The sequence below is a fragment of the Schistocerca americana genome, chromosome 3 (assembly GCF_021461395.2).
Source record: "Schistocerca americana isolate TAMUIC-IGC-003095 chromosome 3, iqSchAmer2.1, whole genome shotgun sequence".
NCBI classification, from domain to species: domain Eukaryota; kingdom Metazoa; phylum Arthropoda; class Insecta; order Orthoptera; family Acrididae; genus Schistocerca; species Schistocerca americana.
The window spans coordinates 268,189,202-268,212,713 of NC_060121.1; the positions used below are offsets into that span (position 1 = coordinate 268,189,202).

At 41.0% G+C, this 23,512-nt stretch overlaps 1 protein-coding gene across 4 annotated transcripts in view; it reads right to left on the reverse strand.

Annotated features, from left to right (window-relative positions):
* LOC124605556 (TOM1-like protein 2) overlaps positions 1-23,512 on the reverse strand; it is a 124,672-nt gene that overhangs the window by 85,305 nt on the left and 15,855 nt on the right. For all 4 annotated transcript variants that reach the window (XM_047137319.1, XM_047137317.1, XM_047137318.1 and 1 more), the window contains exons 2-4: positions 7,873-8,042; positions 7,428-7,518; positions 5,215-5,405 (exon numbers count right to left, since the gene is read on the reverse strand). In XM_047137319.1, the coding sequence (XP_046993275.1) occupies positions 5,215-5,405; positions 7,428-7,518; positions 7,873-8,042 (452 nt within the window). The remainder of the gene's footprint in view (positions 1-5,214; positions 5,406-7,427; positions 7,519-7,872; positions 8,043-23,512) is intronic.

Below are 23,512 nucleotides of genomic sequence, written 5' to 3' on the forward strand. Positions count from 1 at the left end.
ATAGGGCTATAGATAGAGAGATGCTGAGTGAAATGTGTTTGAATGTCAAGGGAGAAATGGATGAAGCCTTCAATGACTACCGTAGCAGAATATTGTCAAATAGTGATCTTTCACAAGATCCACAGAAACAACACATGTAAAGGCTGTTAGTGGCTCCAAAGTTTGTGTTCAGTCACTTGTGAATAAGATAGGAACTGAAATACAGAGTAGCAAAGCTAAAGCTGAAAAGCTTAACTCCATTTTCAAATGTTCCTTTACAAAGGAAAACACAGAATTGCCCCAATTTAATCCTTGAATGACTGAAAAGTAGAGTGAAATAAGTGTTAGTGTAAGTGGTGTTGAGAAGCAGCTGATATTGTTAAACTGAACAAAGCTCCAGAGTCCGATGGGATGGCTATCAGATTCTATACTAAATTTATTAAGTTGAGTCAGCACCTCTTTTAACTATATTCTGAGCTCAAACAGTATCTCGAACAGAATGACCTCCTCCATGCCAACAAGCACAGATTCCAAAAACATCGATCATGCTAAATGCAACTTGCACTATTCTCACATGACACACTAAACCTTTGCATCAAGACAATCAGACAGATGCAGTATTTTCTGATTTCCAAAAAGCATTTGATTTAGTACCAAATCTATGCTTATTGTCAAAAGAATGATCATATGGGGTATCAAGCAAAATTTGCCACTGTACTGAGGATTTTTTTGTTAGGGAGATTGCAGTATGTTATCTTGGGTGGACAGTCATCGTCAGAAGTAGAAGTAACTTTGTGGGTGCCCCAGGGAAGTGTGTTGGAATGCTTGCTTTCAATTTGTATATTAATGATATTGTGGACAATATTAATAGTAACCTCAGATTTTTTGCAGCTCACACAGTTATTGACAGCGAAGGTCTGCCTGAAAGAAACTGCATAAATATTCAGTCAGATTTTGACAAGATTTCAAAGTTGTGCAAAGATTAGCGACTTGCTTTCAAAATGGGGAAAAAGGTATTCTATGCCTTTCTACGGATATGAAATATAATGATCAAATAGGCTCAGCCATGGGTAAAGTAGGTGGTAGACTTTGGTTTATTGGTAGAATACTGGAAAACTGCAATCAGTCCACAAAGAATATTACTTACAAATCATTCGTGTAACCCATTCTGGAATGTTGCTCATATGCGTGCAACCTGTACCAATTCGGGGATATTGAACATTTATAGAGAAGGATAGCATAAATGGTCAGTCGTTTGTCTGACCCATGTGAGAGTGTCATAGAGATGCTGAAGAAATTGGGTTGGCAGATTCTTGAAAGACAGAGGTAAACTATCCCGATAAAGCCAACTAACAAAATTTCAAGAATCAGCTTTAAATGATGATTCTAGGAATGTATTACAACCCCCTATTTATGGGGGGAAAAGACAAGACTGGATTAATTACAGCACACACAGAGGTATTTAACCAATCATTCTTACCACACTCAATATGGGAATGAAATGGAAAGAAACTCTAATAATTGGGCCGATGGGGTGTCTCTCTGCCATACACTTCACAGTGGTATGAAGAATATACATGGGTTGGATAACAATTATAATTCATAATAGACTTCATTTACACATGTTCAACACATTATACGCTTTCAATATAACCGCCTCACATCTCGATCACCTTCCCCCACAGGGGTAGAAGGCATCGTACAGCAGGGCGTCCACCTATTTCGATGTCTTGGAAGACACAGATGATGCCTTCTCTTGTGTTGTAGTGCATTGCCTTCTCTTGTCTTGTAGTGCATCTCATGAACAGGTTCCTTCATTTCGGCAAACAGATCGTAATTGCATGGACTCATATTGGGTGAATATGATGGACGTTCCAGCATTTCTCACTCCCCCATACACAGGAGCTCCTGTACAGTGTTCGCCTTGTGGCACCGTACACTGTCAAGAAGAATCACGGGATGCAGCACCAGAAGAAAACACTACTGGGAGCTCCAACCTTGCACCACTTCCATCTTGACCTCTATTTGTCATTTGTGTTTCCTAAACATACTGTTAGGGCACTTGAACTGGCCTCACTTTCAGGCAGTACACACAGAAACTGGCTCAGAGACAGCTATTGCCACTCACTGCGCTCCTTTAGCTGGCCTTCTGCTAACTACTTTTTACCCAACCCATGTAGATGTACTTGTAGAGAAATAAAAGTGACCAAATTCAACAGTACAAACATCATTACATTTGAAGAATCTGTTGAAGTACCAGAATAATTCTGGACACAAATAATTAATTAAAGTCTAAAGTTATTAATGCTGATTAAATAGGATGCAATTACGAATCACCATACACTCACGGGACTTCTTGTGATTGAAAACAGACATTGCTCAAAACAGAAATTTGGTGAAAACAATGCATTCTTTTACTGCGCAATAACCTTTAATGTTCCCTGCAGAATTTCTGTCACACAGTTTCCTATGCACACAGGAAGCTGAGGATAAATTTGGGCTGAGGACTGCCAAAGAAACTGAAAGCTTGGAGGTATGGTACAGAAAATTGAATTCAGAAAAATTACCATAAGAATTCTACATATAATATTTTGAATCCATAATGAAACCATATATCAAAGAAAAAGGTTTTTTTGTTACTTGCAGAACCATGGAGCAGTCAGACTGACAATCCACTACACGACAAAGTATTTGTGGAAAGTGCTGGATAAACTACGTACACTATGAAAATTATTCCACTGAAATGCACTTTACTATCAGCCATGTGACAAATATTTTTATCATCAGAAAAAAAATAAAAAAATCTTAAGAGCATGCCTGAATTACTTCAAAATAAATGTGAAACTGTTAAATGTGAAGTAGTGGTCAAAATCCATTCAATTGTTAATTGAATTCTGTATGCCCTGGCACTCAGTAACACGGTATGGATCAAAGTCATTTAATGAAAACATAATATTTCATTATGTTAATGAAGTGTGCTTCAATATGAATTTGTTAAAGAAAAATGTGACTGCAGTAAAGGCATCATTTATATTTGGTCCATGGTAGGAGAAGAATTAATGTTTTAGGTGTTTGCATGATGATTAACATCCAAAAATATTTACACCTCGTAATGAAAAATATTTTTTTTTCTATCAACATATTGGAAATTCTAAACCTTCAAGTATTACAACAGACATACAAAAATAATTAAAATAATGTGGGCCAAGATTCCAAATGCAAAAAAAGGAGAATAAAAGAAGGAAAATACGAAAGCAAATAAAAAATTTAATATGACAATAAAATGACATAATTAAATAAAAATAATAATGTCATTGCAATAATGATTAAAAAAAAAAAAAAAAAAAAAAAGATGGGACCTGATGGGACTCGAACCCACAACCTTCAAAATGCCAACTAAAAATAGCTTAACCATTAGGCTACAGTGCTGATTCAATGATCATCTTTTTTTTCCCATGTGAATTTTGGTTTCACCAACTACTCACAAATGACGGCCTAACAGGGTGAATGCCTGCAAGGTGCGATACCTGCGAACCAAACTTACACTACCATATACACTATGTGATCGAAAGTATCCGGACACCCCCAAAAACATACATTTTTCATATTAGGTGCATCGCGCTGCCACCTACTGCCAGGTGCTCCATATCAGCAACCTCAGTAGTCATTAGACATCATGAGAGAGCAGAATGGGGCGCTCCGCAGAACTCACGGACTTCGAACGTGGTCAGGTGATTGGCTGTCACTTGTGTCATACGTCTGTATGCGCGATTTCCACACTCCTAAACATCCCTAGGTCCACTGTTTCCAACGTGATAGTGAAGGGGAAACGTGAAGGGACACGTACAGCACAAAACCGTACAGGCCGACCTTGTCTGTTGATTGACAGCAATTGCCGACAGATGAAGAGGGTCGTAATCAGTAATAGGCAGACATCTATCCCGACCATCACACAGGAATTCCAAACTGCATCAGGATCCACTGCAAGTACTATGACAGTTAGGCGGAAGGTAAGAATACTTGGATTTCATGGTCGAGCGGCTGCTCATAAGCAACACATCACAATGGCAAATGCCAAATGACGCCTCGCTTGGTGTAAGGAGCATAAACATTGAACGGTTGAACAGTGGAAAAACTTTGTGTGAAGTGACAAATCATGGTACACAATGTGGCGATCGGATGGCAGGGTGTGGGTGTGGTGAATGCCCGGTGGACGTCATCAGCCAGTTTGTGTAGTGCCAACAGTAAAATTTGGAGGCGGTGGTGTTATGATGTGGTCATGTTTTTCGTAGAGGGGGCTTGCACCCCTTATTGTTTTGCATGGCACTATCACAGCACAGGCCTACATTGATGTTTTAAACACCTTTTTGCTTCCCACTGTCCCACTGTTGGAAAGCATTTCGGGGATGGCGATTGCATCTTTCAACATGATGGAGCACCTGTTCATAACGTACGGTGGAGCGGTTACATGACAATAACGTCCCTGTAATGGACTAGCCTGCACAGAGTCCTGACCTGAATCCTATAAAGTATCTTTGGGATGTTTTGAAATGCCGACTTCGTGCCAGGCCTCACTGACCAACATCAATACCTCTCCTCAGTGCAGCAGTCCGTGAAGAAACCTTCCAGAACCTGACTGAATGTAGGCCTGCGAGAATGGAAGCCGTCGTTAAGGCTAAGGATGGGCCAACACCATACTGAATTCCAGCATTACCGATGGAGGGTGCCACAAACTTACACGTCATTTCCAGCCAGGTGTCCTGATACTTTTGATCACGTAGAGTAGGTAATTCCAAAAAGTCAGTCGCCTCGAATCTCCCCTTGTAAGTCAATTCAAATGTCATATGTTTCCTAAATATGCCATGTTTCTCCCACTATACTGCTTCAGATGAGGTATTAAATCATCTCTAAGAACCTCTAAGTAAATAAATTAACTCCCAACTTAATTTTCTCCCTTCTATAGTACCTTGGCATGAGCAATGCCTCAGTCACACATCAAGTCGTAATTTTAGCTCCCGGCAATTTTGCACAGTACTGATGTTATGAAAGTGAATCAATGACACTGACCCAAAATAATAATTATCAACTTATATTGCCATTAGTTATGTGTGGTATTAGGGTTAATGTTATCTAAACGATTCTTTCAACATGAGAGTCACTGAGTGTTATGGAAACAAAAATAAAATTGTGTTTCATATTCAAGTGAAGTAGTAAATTAAAAAAACAAATATTTACCCTTTGAGGGGTATGAATGGGGGCCATTGTGTCCAAGTCTGTCATTGGAAACTCTATTCCTTTCTGCTTCAGATCATGATAGACTTGTACTACTCCAGAAAGTTCCGTCTGGTGCCGGAAAGCATCTGCCCAACTCTGTATTAGACTTAGGACCTTCTCCTGTATTGCTGTAGGTGGATCATTCTTGGGACCTGTAAGCATTCATCTTACAAATCTATACACACAACTTACAACTTTGCTACTAAAAATAACAAATTCTACCTTATATCTGCTAAAAGCATTTCTTAAGGAACTGAGATGAGTATATCTACACTGCAGGAAAAAGACAGATTGCTACTTACCATAAAAAAAACACGTTAAGTTGCAGACAGGCACAATTAGATGGCACTTACATAAAGCTTTCGGCCACAGCCTTCATCAGTAAAAGAGAGAGACACACACCATTCATACAAACAATCAAACAAACCTCATGCACACATGACCACCAACTCCAGCATCTTGGGCTGGAATGCAAGTATCATAAGGGTTGCAAGCAGCAATCTGGAGCAGGAAGGGGAGGGGGGAAGGGATAGTAGTGTACGGGTGGGGAGAGAGATGAGCGCTGGCTGGTGGAGTGTGCAGTGACTAGAATGTCAACAGGTGCTGTGTTAGGATGTTGTGGGGTAGGAACGTGGGGAAAAAAAAGGAGCAAAAACGGAGGGGAGTGGGAAAAGATAGCAGATGCATTGGCTGAGGGCAGCAAATAAACAGGGCAGGACATGAGAATGGAGAGGAGATGACAGAGCAGAGGGGGAGGAAACTGTTGGGTGGAGGGTGTTGGGACAGTATGTTACATTAGGTTGAGGCCAGGAATGGAGAATGTATTGTAAGGATGATTCCCATCTGTGCAGTTCAGAAAAGCTCGTGGTGGAGGGAAGGATCCAGATGGCTCAGGTAGTGAAGCAGCCATTGAAATGAAGTGTATTATGTTCAGCTATATGTTGTGCTCAAGGTGGTCTACTTTGCTCTTGGCCACAGTTTGGTGGTGGTTGTTCATCCTGGTGGACAGCTGGTCGGTAGTCATACCAATATAAAAAGCTGTGCAATCACTGCAGCGGTGCTGGTAAATGACATGGCTGCTTTCAAAGGTGGCCCAGCCCTGATGGGGTATGATAAACCTGTGATTGGTTTGGAACAAGAAGTGCTGGGTGAGTGGAATGGCCAGGTTTTGCACCTGGGTCTTCCACGGGGATACGATCCTTGTGGCAAGGTGTTGAGATTGGAAGTGGGATGGACTAGGATGTTGTGGAGGTTGGGTAGGTGATGGAACACCACTTAAAGCGGGATAGGAAGCATGTTGAATAGAATGTCCCTCATTGCAGGGCACTTTGAGAGGTAACCAAAGCACAATGTGTCTGCAGCTGACATAACACACTTTGCTTCAATGGCTGCTTCACTACCGAAGCCATATGGATCCTCTCTCCACCACCAGTTTTTCTGAACTGCACAGGTGGGAGTTATCCTTACAACACATTCTCCACTTTCGTAACCATCCCGGCCTATATGTAAGGTAACATACTGTCCCCACACACCCTCCACCCAACAGTTTCCACCCCTCTATCCCATCATCTCCTCCCCATTCTCATGTCCCATCCTGTTTATTTTCCGCCCTGTTCTGCCAATGCTTCCACCCGTCTTTCTCTGCTCCTCTTTTGTTCCTTTTTTTTCCACTTCCCTGTCCCACAACCTCCTGATGCTGTGCCTGTTGGCATTCTAGTCCCTGCACACTCTACTAGACAGCGTCTCTCTCTCTCTCTCTCTCTCTCTCTCTCTCTCTCTCTCTCTCTCTTTCTCTCTCTCTCTCCCCCCCCCCCCTTTGCCGTACACTACTATCCCTTCCCCTTCCCCACCCCGTCCATACTGCTACTTGTGTCCCACGTGATAGCTGCATTCCAGCCCGAGATGCTGGAGTTGGTGGTCACGTGTGCATGACGTGTGCCTGCATGTGTATATGAATGGTAATGGTGTGTGTGTGTGTGTGTGTGTGTGTGTGTGTGTGTGTGTGTTTTTTACTGATCAAGTCTGTGGCCGAAAATTTAAGTAAGTGTCTTTTAATTGTGTCGGTCTGCAACTTAACGTGTCTTCTTTACAGTAAGGAGCAATCTGTCTTTTCCTATTTTATTGATATTCCTACCTGGAGTTTCTATTGTTTGAGATGAGTATATGTTACTTACCAATCAATTTTACCAGTTCCTGGACAAATTCCTTGTTGCATGCTAGAATATGCAACCTTTTGCCACAATTTTTGACACAGGTCTCTAATACCTGAAACACGCAGTACAGAGAGTATGGTAACATTGATGAATAGCTCAATGACTAAAAGTTTCCCTACAAAAATGCACTCAACAATAATAATTAACTATGTCACACAGCCTATGTGAGAAGAGAGTTTGAATAAACTTCTGAAATTAGACATATGGTTGGGAGGTGAGGGGTGGAGGGTTTTGGTGGGGGAGAAAGTGGGAGGGGAAGGGAGACAAGCACACATGAATAACAGAAGAACATTGTACAATCACACTTTGAGAGAAGGACTACACATTCATGAACGTGTATAAAAAATGCTTACAGGTACCGTAATCAAAATCTGTAAATAAAATTGAAATATTTTTTCAGACTCACCGTCAGAGTATACATCACAACAGTGTAATTCTTCCCTGCATTTTGTTGCAGACGTTTACGAATAGCTTTAATAGCATCTTTTGGTCCATCTTCTGTGTCATTTATTATGTCACATATTTCCATGTTAAGTGCCCAATTCTCTGAAGCCAATGATGCATCTGTTGCCTGCTCTGTTGAAATATAAAATAAAAATTAGGACATTTTCTAATGAATGGTGTGATACAATAATTTATTATGTAATTCAAATGCAAGAAAATCACAAATAATTTTGTGCTTGCAATTTGAATACAAGTACTGTTCCAGTTTCTTCCTTTTTTTTCTTTTCAATAAAAGAATCTTCTAGTCAATGAATTAGATTCCAATTACTCAGTAGTCCAGTACCTGGAAACAGGGAAATTTGAAGAGATTTTGAAATTGAATGCTGATGAATAACTTCATGCCACATGACCTGATATGTCAATCTCATTATCCCTCCTATAAGTTGCTTGGTACTTGCAAAAACAGATATAGCCTGCTAGGGACACAGCCATTATCGTAATTAATATTCAGAAAAAGCAGCCACAGTTGCACATGCTAAGTCACCTTGAGTTTGACTGTGGTACTGAGTGGGTACTTTTAACTCATTTATGAGCTGCCACCAGTGCAAAGAATATCTGATGGTGCTTGCACCTGACGAGTGAAACTGGTTATAGTGAATAAAACTGTACATGACCTGTGACTGTTTCAGTTGAATACAAATTTTTGGTACTTTTTGAACTAATAACACTGTACTGTGATATGTGCAAACTCCCCCTCCCCCAACCAAAAACAAGAAAGATTAAAAATAAGAACTCAAGTTCATTCCTCATCATAGCATTCGACACACACACACACACACACACACACACACACACACACACACACACACACAAAATCCTGATACCGCTGATCCCTCCAAAAAGCAACTTAGGAGTACAGCACTTTTCACTCAGTATTACCCTGGTCTTGAATGTATTACTCAGCTACTTTGACAAGGATACGACTTCCTAAAATCATGCTGTGAAATGAGGTCCATTCTGTCTGACATTTTGCCCATCACACCCAGAATAGCTTTTTGTTGTCTTCCCAATCTCGATAAATATCCTTGTCAAACCCTATGGTCCTTCTGCACTGCTCTCCCAACCCTACAGCTCCTACCACTGTGACCATTCCCACAGTAATGCCTTACGAATCCTCCTGGCACCACATCTAACAGCCCTGTAACTGATGAAACATATACTATTAAAGGAAGAAACAGCTGTGAAACAACACATGCAGTGTACCAGCTGTTACATAAACACCGTTTGACTTTTACTTCACCATGACTACCACCAGGTTATCAGTTAGGAGGAATGGGCATAGGGAGAGAGCGTTTACTGTCAACATTCAATATGCTGCTGCAGAGCATGCTCTATAACATGACAGTCATGACTGCGGCGCCTGTTTCACCACACATGGTATCTGTATTCTTTCCCCAGACACCAATTTCTCAGAACTCCACAGGTGGGAATTGCTGCTATAACATGTCCTTGGTTCCCGCCACCCATCTGGCCTTAATTTACACTAATTTCTTAAGATTCAATATTTCTTCTCAGTAACCATTCCTTTCTTTATTCCCTTTTAGTTTTCTATATCTTCCATTTTCTGACCTATTTATTTTTTGCTGACCCCCCCCCCCCCCCCCCCCCCCCCCGCCCCCCCCAATTACATAAAATGCAGTTACCGATTCACTCTCATTAACTTTTGCACAATGTTTTTGTTTTTGCAGTAATCTCTGTCTTGTATATTGCCCTATCTTCCACCTTTAAGTTCTCAGCTTTCCAAATCTTGTTCAGTGCAGTTCCCAACAATCAGTCTTTCCTTCTCATCCCATTTAGTAAGTCTCCCCTGACCCAGGGTTCTGAGTGATTTTTCTGAACTGTACCACTTTTCCTAAACCTCACCAGTCCTTTCCCTTCACCCTTCTTCCTTCCCACTAAACCCTTTTGCCAGAAGGAGTAGCCACTGGCTCCAAAAGCTTGCAAACTTTAATATCTTTGTATGTGTATTCTCCTGCCACCACTTGGAGAGCAGATTTTTTATCTATCCAATTACATTATATCTTCAAAAACTGATTATTTTCCTAATGAATACTCTGACAAAGAGTATAAGTCCAGTCACTGAGCAGCAGTCATTACTAAATTGTTATCTTTTACTCACTACTTCTCCACCATTGCACATAGTAGTCCATCTTTGTCTTTCCCTTTATTCCATATCAAGGATTTTCTATTACTATTTTTGTAGTATTATAACACTGCCACACATCAACCTTTTTCTTACAGGTGAAGCTAAGCAACACAATGCACGCACCCCACTATGAGCTTAGCCAAATTGCACTTGTTGAAAGTATCAGCGGCAAGCACAAACAGTAGGAATAGAATATGAAAGTTCTTGTAATAACTGAGTAAAATTGAAATGAAGGATAAGTATAGGAACTGGAGCTAACGAGGAACTTCAAATGGCTTTGTAATAGGAGTTAGGTATTTACTAAGTAAAGCAATTTTCAATCTGAACATTAATTTGAACATAACAGTCATTTACAGTTAACCTAATAGGATACAGGACTCGTATGTCACATGACTGTGAACCAGCACATGCAATTTTATGGTAGACAATTAAACACAAAATGCAAACCAAGGTGCACTTGACATTCTTCACTAACAAAAAGCACTGTCACCAGTGAAGGATATATGTAGGGTCGGAAAAAATTCTAGGCTCAATCACAGACTAAAAACAAAATTTTTATCAGTAACCATAAAAATGAAAATTCACTAGAGATTATTTGCTTTTTAACAGAATTGCTAGTCAGTAGATACCTTCACAAAATGAAACATTTATGACTGCTGATAGACACATATTAAAGTACCCACACTAACCTAGTTTTCAGAATTACTAGTTCCTTCTTCAGAGAGGAGACAAGAATAAGTCTGGAAAGGTTAAAATTGAAGGGCAGGTCACTCGGACCCAAGGACAAGGCGAACTCAATTGTTGTGAAGACTGGGGAAACAAAGATGCACAGGGAGGTGTCAGAGTAGGGGTCAATAATCATCCTGTATGGAATCCGGGACTCATCAGGTAACGTGTTGAAATCCTATGTAACTAACAGGAAGAAGGACCATAGGGTATCTGTTGTTTTTCACTGGGAAGTTAATCATTATATGGGATTCCTCAGGGTCCTACCCCCCCCCCCCCCTCCCCATGTTTCTGATTTATGCTGACACCTGCTCACAGCCTGAATAGTGACGTAATTCATCAACTGGCTCCAGCACCGTGCCTCAAAATTTGTTGTCAACAGAAACAAATGCAATAATCTTTAAGGTCCTCAACTGGTTTGTTGTCAAGTAACATTCACCCAATGAAAGGAGATCAACTTCATTTAGTTTTGCTGTAGTGATAGAGATCCAGAGGAATTTACAGTGATGAACAATAAACAGCAGTTACAGAGAATAAATAGTGCTAAGTTCTTTAGTCAGTCTGGAGAGTAAACTTCAGACACTGAAGAGACTGAACACACCCATTTGTGCCTTAAGAATATTTTATAGCACTGATGAGCAACTCATTATGCTTAAGTCCTCTATATTATCTTTTAAGGAATTATTTTCTGGGGGAACTCGTCTCTTTCTGAAAACATTTTCACTACCCACAGCAGTATGATTGGAATCATCTGTATAGCGAGTCCAAGGACCTCTTGCCACAGTTTTTTTTCCACGGTTAGTAATACTCACCATTGCTTCTCAAATATTGTCTCAGTTATGCGACTGGATTTGCAATTTCCTGTCAGAGAGGTCGCAGTTCGTAGTAAATGACAGAAAGTCATCGAGTAAAACAGAAGTGATTTCAGGTGTTCCCCAAGGTAGTGTTATAGGCCCTTTGCTGTTCCTTATCTATATAAACAATTTGGGAGACAATCTGAGCAGCCGCCTTTGGTTGTTTGCAGATGACACTGTCGTTTATCAACTAATAAAGTCATCAGAAGATCAAAACAAACTGCAGAACAATTTAGAAAAAATATCTGAATGGTGCGAAAAGTAGCAGTTGACCCTAAATAACGAAAAGTGTGAGGTCATCCACATGAGTGCTAAAAGGAACTCATTAAACTTCGGTTACATGATAAATCAGTCTAATCTAAAAGCCATAAATTCAACTAAATACCTAGGTATTACAATTACGAACAACTTAAATTGGAAAGAACACATAGACAATGTTGTGGGGAAGGCTAACCACAGGCCGCGTTTCATTGGCAGGACACTTAAGAAATGTAACAGACCTACTAAGGAGACTGCCTACACCACACTTGTCCGTCCTCTTTTAGAATACTGCTGCGTGGTGTGGGATCCTTACCAGATAGGACTGACAGAGTACATCGAAAAAGTTCAAAGAAGGGCAGCACTTTTGTATTATCGCGAAAATGGGAGAAAGTGTCACAGAAATGATACAGGGTTTGGGCTGGAAATCATTAAAAGAAAGGTGTTTTTCGTTGCAACGGAATCTTCTCACGAAATTCCAATCACCAACTTTCTCCTCCGAATGCGAAAATATTTTATTGACACCGACCTACATAAGGCGGAACGATCAGTACGATAAAATAAGGGAAATCAGAGCTCATATGGAAAGATATAGGTGTTCATTCTTTCTGCACACTATACGAGATTGGAATAACAGTGAATTGTGGAGGTGGTTTGATGAACCCACTGCCAGACACTTAAATGTGATGTGCAGAGTATCCCATGTAGATGTACATATAGATGAAAACATAGTTATCTCTCTTGCACATTTTTCCAAACATTCCTAATTACTATGGAAGCAATGCAAAAATCCACATGCATGATGTCAGATTTAAGAATGACATCCATCATGCATTTAAAAAAATCTGTGATGGGCGCAAATGTATGTTAAGTGTGCTTCTCACTGAGTTTAAACAATTAAGAAACTGGGAACCCAATTTCTAAACTAAATTAGCCAATTTCTGTTGGATAACCTCTTTCTATTTTACTGATGAGTTTTTGAATGTGAGATTACCAAAATACATGAGTATCATACACAATTTCATGTTTTGCAGTGTACCATGTACTATATATAAGATGATGTTCTCAAACACCTCCTGTTTAGTCAGTGTATATATTACTGTAATGATAGATGAGTTTGTGAATACAAGCATATGAAATAAATGGTTGTGCAAGGGATAAAAATGAAGGAAAAGGAGGCAGCAGGTGTATGGATGTCATACACAGGTGCCGGAGCTGATTCGAGCGTAAGTCAATTATTATTTACAATTCAGTTACATTTTTGTTTATTTTGGTAGTACTGTCATTTTACATTGATGACACATTCTTTGTTTATTTGGTGTTATATCGTTGCAATTTTCAAGCTGCTAGGTTAGTTTCATTACTGCTGCCCTGCTGTTAACCATGGCTGCTCTGCTGTCTATTTGCACCAAAAAAGAGCAACGATCAGTGATTGGTTTTTTGTGGTCGAAAGGCGTATCAGAGGCTGAAATTCATCAAAGACTTTCGGTACAGTACAGGAACAGTGTTTTGCCACAATGGTGTGTCTACAAATGGATTGAAAAATTCTGAAATGGTCGCACAAGTGTTACACATGATGAAGGAGCCGGACGACTGTTTACTGCCACAAATGAAGAAACTATTAAGCGTTCATGTGAAATGATTCTCTTAGTAAGACAAATAACTATTGACGAAGTGGCACATTGTCTGCAAATTAGTCACGGTTCTGCCTACGAAATCATCCACAACAGACTTCAGTTGCATAAAGTTTGTGCAACATGGGTCCCAAAACAACTCACACAGTTGCATAAACAAACACGCTTGGAAATCTGCAAAAAGCATTTGGTCTGCTATGGTAACGAAGGGAACAACTTCTTAGACAGGATCATTACTGGTGACGAAACATGGATCCATCATTATGAGCCGGAGAGTAAACAGCAGAGTATGGAATGGAAACAACCAAATTTGCCATGTAAGAAAATGTTTAAGACCCAACTGTTTGCAGGAAAACTGATGCTTATGGTTTTTTGGGACACATAAGGTCCAGTACTGGAACATTGTGTGGAAAGGTGCACAACAATGCTTAGTGCCAGGCTAAAGCCTGCAATTTGAACAAACACCGAGGATTGCTGTCAAAATGTGTTGTGTTGTTGCACGACAATGCCCGTCTGCATACTGCTGTCCACACTGCCGAAATGCTCCAGAACCTCAAATTTGAAGTACTGAATCATCCTCCATATAGTCCCAATCTTGCCCCTTCAGACTATCACTTGTTTGGTCCACTCAAACAGGCATTACGGGGCCGTCAAAGCAGTGAAAGAAGCGGTGCACTCCTGGCTTACAGTTCAACCAAGAACCTTGTTTTTTGAGGGCATCAGGAAGCTGGTACAACGATGGACCAAGCATGTTAAACGCAAGGAGACTACGTCGAAAAATGATGTTCTTGTAAGTTTCCTATTTGATTACAATAAAATGTTATAACTACTTTGCGGATAATAATTGACTTACCCTCATAGTTCGTGTGACACAGAGTGACAGTGACGTCATGGAGGCATGGATTGAGAGGAGGTGAGGATAGGGGAAGGGAGACTGTAGGGTAGAGTGTGTGGGTGCAGTGACTTAGTTGAGATTGAGGTCAGAAGGATTAAGGGAGTGAAAGATGTGTTGCAAGGATAACTCCCATCTATGTAATTCAGAAAAGCTAGTGCTGGCAGTCTCCAGATGCATGAGTTGCGAGGCAACCACTGAAATTAAGCATATTGTGTGTAGCAGCGTGTTCTGCAACTGAGTGGTCAGCTCTGCTCTTTGTCACAGTTTAGTGGTGGCAACTCATTGAGGTGGACAGCTAGTTGGTGGTCATGCACTCATAAAATGCTGTGCAGAAACTGCAGCAGAGATGATATATGAAATGGCTGCTCTCACTGGTGGTCCCATCTCTTATAGCCTAGGACAAGCCTGTGGGTGGGTGGGTGAACCTGGCATATCTTGCACCTGGGTTTTACACAGGAGTGGGAGACGGAGTGGCATAGGGATGGACAGGATGTTGTACAGGTTGGGTAAATGGCAGAATACCAATTTAGGAGAGGTGGGAAGGATTATGGGTAGATGCTCCTCATTTCCAGGCATGTTGATAGATGGTCAAAGCTGTGGCAAAGACATGGTTCAATTGCTCCAGTATGTGATGATGTTTGATGAAAAGGGGGAGGAGGGTTTGCTCCCCTGCAACTGCTTTGTGAGGGTGCTGAGAGATTCATGGATGCAGGAGATCTGTATGAGGATTAGAATTTTTGGGGATAGTGCTTGTCTGTGAAGGCCCTTGTGAGACCTCCAGCATACTGGGCAAGTGAATTCTCATCTATGCAGATATGTCGTCCACAGGTAGCCAGGCTACATAGGGGCAGTTATTAAGTGTGGAAGGGATGACATCTCTTAAAATGCAGGTAATTTGGTGGTTAGTGTGCTTGATATGGACAGAAGTGTGGATGGAGCCATCAGAGAGGTTGACGTCAATGTCCAGGAAGCTAGCATGTTGTGCTGAGTAGGTGCAGATGAAGTGAATGGCTGTGGGGAAATGGGATAGGGTATCTTGGCCCTGGGTCTACATCATGAAGATACCCTTGTACTCATTCCTCCAGACAGACCAAACTTCTCAACAACTGCAAGTAACACCTACACAGACAGGAGTGTGCCACAAGAGAAGCTATCAATTAGGTTTGAATACTAGGCACTTATCATGCAACTTTCCCAGTTCTGCTGAAAGTCGACTGAAAATGAAATCTTCTAAACAGTGAACATATTTCTGTACAATGCTTAAGGAAGTGTTACTGAAGTGAATATTGTTTTTCTGCTTATTGTTCACTGAATAATGTTGTGGTTTCTTTTTAATGAGCCAATATTTTCAACAACATATGCAATGACAAAATATATGTACAAGGATGGCAGAGTTAGAATTCCGAGACACCTGAACAACACTCTACATGTAGTTTGTGAACTGAATCACAAATTAGTCAGACCACCCTTTTCTTGGCTAGGAAAATTCTTGATGAGTGCACAGAGTTGCTCCAAAATAGTACAAAAAAACTAGAAAACAATGAAAGTAATCTAGGTAATCAAGCCTTCACTTTTCAGCATTACAGGCAGTGGAGGTTATTCTTATAATGAAGCCAGCAGCATTCAGTTTTTACACAAGTTATTAAATGTGATTCCTCCATCCAAGCTTTGCATCTATTCTCAGTCCTACGAATTTAAAACAGTTGACTTAACTGACTGATCAACTTGGAATAATAAAATTTTACTTTTACGAGACTTATGTGTCACAAACTGTATATATTGGATTTTATTGTGGTTAATCGTTAATCGGTCTCTGAAAGTCACTTGCTGATGTTACCAATCACCCTATTAGCTATGCCATGTACATTACATTCAATTTCCTTTCACAGTAACACTTGTGTCATCTCCAAAGATAAAAACTTTTAGTCATCTGTCATGTCTGGTGGCAGATCACTGATACAGGTTTATATCAACAACAGAAATGGACCCAGAACAGAACCCTACAACACCTCTCACTGTATGTGACCCCAGTCAGTTTCAAATCTTTTCCCTGTTTATTGACACTGGAGGACAATCTCCTGCTCCCTACTTTCCAGATATGATGTGAACCATGGTTGAGCTGTTTCTCTAATCCTATAAAGTTCCAACTTTTGCACAATCAAATACTTTCGTTAAATAAAAGAAAATAGCTACTGCCCGCAACCTATCACTTAGCCCTGCTTGTTACTAACACCTAAAACAATAAATTGTATTTTCTGTAAGTACTCCATTTCTGAAGCCAAACTTTGAGCCTGAGAGCATATAAATGCACTGAGATGTGCTTATACGTGGATTCCCCAAAACCTTTAAAAAACACTGGTCATAAACAAACTGGTAATTATCTACATAATCACTTTCCCCTTTTTTGTGAAGTAGTTTCACTAATGAGTACTTCAATCTCTCAGGAAACTGATCACACCTGAAAGATAAATTGCACAGGTGACTGTACGGATCTTCAAAATTCTGCTTTATATTTCATCATACCAATGGAAGTCTCTACACTCTAGTGATTTCATATCTGATTTTACAGTATTTCATTTCTGCTTGTTTCCTGGAGTTGCATGTGATACAGTTGTCTCAGGACACAAGCTTATTGCGTATATCTGTGTCAATAAAACTTTGGTATGTTGATAGAGACAATAAAAAACACACACACAAATTTCAAGCTTTCGCAACCCAAGGTTGCTTTGTCAGGAAAGAGGGAAGGAGAGGGAAAGATGAAAGGATGTGGGTTTTAAGGGAGAGGATAAGGAGTCATTCCAATCCCGGGAGTGGAAAGACTTACCGTAGGGGGAAAAAAAGACACGTATACACTCGCGCACACACACATACCCATCCGAACATATAAACACACAGGCAGACATATGTAAATGCAAAGAGGTTGGGCACAGATGTCAGTCGAGGGGGAAGTACAGAGGCAAAGATGTTGTTGAATGACAGGTGAGGTATGAGCGGCGGCAACTTGAAATTAGCGGAGGTTCAGGCCTGATGGGTAACAGGAAGAGAGAATATATTGAAGGGCTAGTTCCCATCTCCGGAGTTCTGACAGGTTGGTGTTAGTGGGAAGTATCCAGATAACCCGGACGGTGTAACACTGTGCCAAGATGTGCTGGCGTGCACCAAGGCATATTTAGCCACAGGGTGATCCTCATTACCAACAAACACTGTCTGCCTGTGTCCATTCATGCAAATGGACAGTTTGTTGCTGGTCATTCCCACATAGAAGGATTCACAGTGTAGACATGTCAGTTGGTAAATCACGTGGGTGCTTTCACACGTTGCTCTGCCTTTGATCGTGTACACCTTCCGGGTTACAGGACTGGAGTAGGTGGTGGTGGGAGGGTGCATGGGGCAGGTCTTACACCGGGGGCGGTTACAAGGGTAGGAGCCAGAGGGTAGGGGAGGTGGTTTGGGGATTTCATAGGGATGAACCAAGAGGTTACGAAGGTTAGGTGGACGGCGGAAAGACACTCTTGGTGGGCTGGGGAGGATTTCATGAAGGATGGATCTCATTTCAGGGCAGGATTTGAGGAAGTCGTATCCCTGATGGAGAGCCACATTCAGAGTCTGATCCAGTCCCGGAAAGTATCCTGTCACAAGTGGGGCACTCTTGTGGTTCTTCTGTGGGAGGTTCTGGGTTTGAGGGGACGAGGAAGTGGCTCTAACAATTTGCTTCTGTACCAGGTCGGGAGGGTAGTTGCGGGATGCGAAAGCTGTTTTCAGGTTATCGGTGTAATGGTTCAGGGATTCAGGACGAGCAGATTCGTTTGCCATGAAGATCTAAGCTGTAGGGAAGCGGCCATTTGATATGGAATGGGTGGCAGCTGTCAAAATGGAGGTACTGTTGCTTGTTGGTGGGTTTGATGTGGACGGGTGTGTGAAGCTGGCCATTGGACAGATGGAGGTCAACGTCGAGGAAAGTGGCATGGGATTTGGAGTTGGACCAGGTGAATCTGATGGAACCAAAGGAGTTGAGCTTGGAGAGGAAATTCTGGAGTTGTTCTTCACTGTGAGTCCAGATCATGAAGATGTCATCAATAAATCTGTACCAAACTTTGGGTTGGTAGGCTTGGGTAACCAAGAAGGCTTCCTCTAAGTGACCCATAAATAGGTTGGCGTACGAGGGGGCCATCCTGGTACCCATGGCTGTTCCCTTTAATTGTTGGTATGTCTGGCCTTCAAAAGTGAAGTAGTTGTGGATTAGGATGAAGCTGGCTAAGGTAATGAGGAAAGAGGTTTTAGGTAGGGTGGCAGGTGATCGGCGTGAAAGGAAATGCTCCATCGCAGTGAGGCCCTGGACGTGCGGAATATTTGTGTATAAGGAAGTGGCATCGATGGTTACAAGGATGGTTTCCGGGGGTAACAGATTGGGTAAGGATTCCAGGCATTCGAGAAAGTGGTTGGTGTCTTTGATGAAGGATGGGAGACTGCATGGAATGGGTTGAAGGTGTTGATCTACGTAGGCAGAGATACGTTCTGTGGGGGCTTGGTAACCAGCTACAATGGGGCGGCTGGGATGATTGGGATTCTGAATTTTAGGAAGTCACCTTCACATCTGGCAATCTTGTACTTTGGGTGGTGTTGAATTCTACCGGCATGGAAATCTAAGCCCAATCACAAATCTTGCCCAAGACTTGCTGAGCTCATGTTCTATTCACTGAACAATGATGCGAAACCATACCAAATGCCATCTTGAAGTCAAAGAACATGGCATCTACCTGATCATCATCATCTTGGCACTCAGATCTCAACAGCGAGCTGATTTTTGCAAGATCTCTGTTTGCAGACTTCATGTTGAATTACACATTAGATTTGTGTTCTCCAAAAAAGTAATAATGTATAAGCACATAAAATGTTCAAAAAGTCTAAAATAAATTGATACTTCCCTTTTCACTCCATCTGGTAAGTCTCTTCTGCTCCTGGTTCTCAGCAACTTTTCCATAACTCTCCTCATTTCCTAAACCTTGCCAGTCCTTTTCTTTCAACCATTTTCCTTCCCCTGAAACCCTTCTGCCAGAAGGAGGCGGCACTGGCTCCCAAAGCTTGCACATTTCTTTAACTTTTATATATGTTTCTCTTGGCACCGCTTGGTGAGTAGGTATTTTATCTGTCCAATTATATTATATTTTCTTCTTCTTCTGTGGCTCTGCAACTCATGATGAGTCTCAGCCTCTTCAACTATCTCCTTCCATTTATCTCCATCCCTTACTAGCATTTTCCAGTTCCTCTAGCCCATCTTCTGAAGGTCTTCTATGACTCCATCCTCCCATCTAGTTTTTGATCAACCACTTCCTCTCTGTCCATCTGGCTTTCCTTGTAAAATCCTTATCATTCTTCCATGCCACATGTCCAGCCCACCTCAGCCTAGATGACTTCACAATTCTTCTAACAGGCCGATCTTTCTAGATCACATACAACTCATGGCTTTATCTCTTCTTCCATATTTCCCTTTCGCAAATGGGGCCAACGATTCCCCTGAGTATCCTTCTCTCGAATGCATCTTTTGCTGTCAGAGCCCAGGTTTCAGAAGCATGTATAAGCACTGATCTGACACTGTTTTATAGATGATTAGTTTTGTGGTTCTAGTCAGGAGCATTGTAGATAGATGCTTTATTAAGGTGAAATACACTTTATTGGCTGCAATTAGTCTCTGCTTTATTTCATAGTAGGTATCATTTAGACTGGTTACAATCAAATCCAGGTACTTGAAATGATTGACTCTTTCAAAGGTGTAACTACCCATCGTTATTTCAGTTGGCATGTTCTCCCTGTGTGCTTTCCCAGCAGCTAAGTGGTGGTGGTGGTGGTGGTGGTGGTGGTGGTTAGTGTTTAACATCCTGTCAACAACGAGGTCATTAGAGACGGTCAGCAGCTAGGTAATTTGTTTTCTGCTCATTGATATTTAGTCCTATATGCCTGCCATCCTGTTTAAGTGTGTTGAACGACTCTTCCATTGTTGTCAGAATTCTTGCTACTACGTCGATGTTGTCGACATAGACCAATATCTGCACAGATTTATGAAAAATTACGGTATATTGATAATTTTTACTTTAGGACCATCTAATTACAATGGAATGAAATACAGTTTTCGTGCCATACACATTTCGCCTTTATTATCTGCAAGGCATCTTCGGTGGCCTGGAATATGTACATAATTGTACTATTCAGTTTACATTTTGAGGCAATGCACCTATAGGCTATAAACAGTTCTGGTGGTTGGTTTTTGCTATGATGTAGTAATATTTTAAATTCTACTTATAGGTTGCATGGATGATTTTCTATATATTATGTCCTGTTTCATTTTTGGTTCTGTTTCTCTTCTTATAACTGTCACTTGGGCTTTTTGTTTCCCACATTTCACAGCACTAGGAACTGAACACTTGTTTTGATGAAAGTTCCTAGTGCTGTGAAATGTGGAACACAAAAAACCCAAGTGGTAATTATAAGAAGAGAAACAGCACCAAAAATGGAACAGAAACATAACATGTAGAAAACCATCCATGCACCCTGTAAGTAGGATTTAAAATATTATTATGTCACAGCAAAAACCCACTACCAGAATTGTTTATAACCTATTGGCACATTTCCCCAAAATGTAATCTAAATAGTAAAAATATATACATATTCCAGGCCACTGAAGATGCCTTGCAGAAAATAAAGGCAAAACGTGTTTAGCATGAAAATTGTGTTTCACTCAGTTGTAGTTAGACAGTCCAAAAGCAAATATTATCAATATACTGTAATATTACAAGCAACTGAGGAAGACAGGCCTACAAAAGTTGAAGATGTTATGGAAAATCGTTCCCCTATTCAAGGCATTTCCTTCTCTCATCACCTTCTCCGAGGCTGCATTGAATAGGAGACATGCCAGTGCATTACCTTGCCATATTCCATTTTTACTTCCCAAAGTATTGGACCAAATTCCTCCGGTTTTTATGTTACCATGTGTTTTTCTCATTGTCATTCTTACTATGCTTATCAATTTTTTTTAAATACCCAATTCACCTAGAGCTTGATATAGTTGCTCTCCATCTATACTATTGTAGGCTGCTTCAAAATCAATAAAAAGATGACAAGTTAAAACATCATATTCCTTTGTTTCTTCCAGAATTTGTCTTATGGTAAATATCTGGTTGACTGTTGACTTGCTGCACATAACTCCATGTTGGTGCATCCCTGTTTCCCTCTGTATTATTGGAAGGAGTCTGTCGTATAGTATGTTAGAGAGGATTTGTATCCCAGATTAAGCAGTGTGATTCCTCTATAGTTACTGCATTCCATCGGGCCTCCATTCTTATACATAGGGCATATAATTCCATCTTTCTATATTTGAGGAATTTCTTCTTTTTCCCATACTAGATTCACCAGTTTCTGGGTGTTCCTTTCTAATTCTGAGCGTCCGTGCTTGAAAAGTTCTGCTGGAATGCCATCTGTTACTGTAACCTTGTTGTTCTTTAATTTGCTCATTGCAGTTCACACCTCTTCTAAGGTAGGTGCATCCACACTGTTGTCTGTATTCTCTTCCTCCAGTATTTCTGATGGGTTTCTCAGTACAACTTGTCTTGTATTAAGGAGTATATCAAAGTGGCAACACCACTTCTCACATATCTCCTTCTCTTCGCTTATAATTTTGCCCTTCTAATCTTTTATCATACTTGTCCTGCCTCGAAAGGTTTCCGTGCCTTAATCATCTCTCTATAAAATTTCCTTGCCTTGTTTGAACTTCTCCGAAGCTCCATTTCTTCAATATTTACCTTAATCCACTTGCTCTTTTTCCTTTAATGGGTCCTTTCTTCTTTATATTTTTCCATTACCCTCCTGCTACAATGTAGTTGTTCAAATGGCTCTGAGCACTATGGGACTCAACTGCTGAGGTCATAAGTCCCCTAGAACTTAGAACTACTTAAACCTAACAAACCTAAGGACATCACACACATCCATGCCCGAGGCAGGATTTGAACCTGCGACCGTAGCGGTCGTGCGGTTCCAGACTGTAACGCCTAGAACCCCTCGGCCCCTCTGGCTGGCGATGTAGTTGTAAATCCTTCTGTATGCTTCATTTCTTTTCATCTGTTACCGTTTCACATTTGGTACTGAGCCATGAGATTCTTGTTTGCCTTATGCTGTTCCCAAGTATCTTGTTTGCTGCTATCTGCAGTCTTTTTTATCTTTTCCCATTGATCTACATCTACATCTACATCCATACTCCGCAAGCCACCTGACGGTGTGTGGCGGAGGGTACCCTGAGTACCTCTATCGGTTCTCCCTTCTATTCCAGTCTCGTATTGTTCGTGGAAAGAAGGATTGTCAGTATGCTTCTGTGTGGGCTCTAATCTCTCCGATTTTATCCTCATGGTCTCTTCGCGAGATATACGTAGGAGGGAGCAATATACTGCTTGACTCTTCGGTGAAGGTATGTTCTCGAAACTTTAACAAAAGCCCGTACCGAGCTACTGAGCGTCTCTCCTGCAGAGTCTTGCACTGGAGTTTATCCATCATCTCCATAACGCTTTCGCGATTACTAAATGATCCTATAACGAAGCGCGCTGCTCTCCGTTGGATCTTCTCTATCTCTTCTATCAACCCTATCTGGTACGGATCCCACACTTCTGAGCAGTATTCAAGCAGTGGGCGAACAAGCGTACTGTAACCTACTTCCTTTGTTTTCGGATTGCATTTCCTTAGGATTCTTCCAATGAATCTCAGTCTGCCATCTGCTTTACTGACGATCAACTTTATATGATCATTCCATTTTAAATCACTCCTAATGCGTACTCCCAGATAATTTATGGAATTAACTGCTTCCAGTTGCTGACCTGCTATTTTGTAGCTAAATGATAAGGGATCTTTCTTCCTATGTATTCGCAGCACATTACACTTGTCTACATTGAGATTCAATTGCCATTCCCTGCACCATGCGTCAATTCGCTGCAGATCCTCCTGCATTTCAGTACAAATTTCCATTGTTACAACCTCTCGATACACCACAG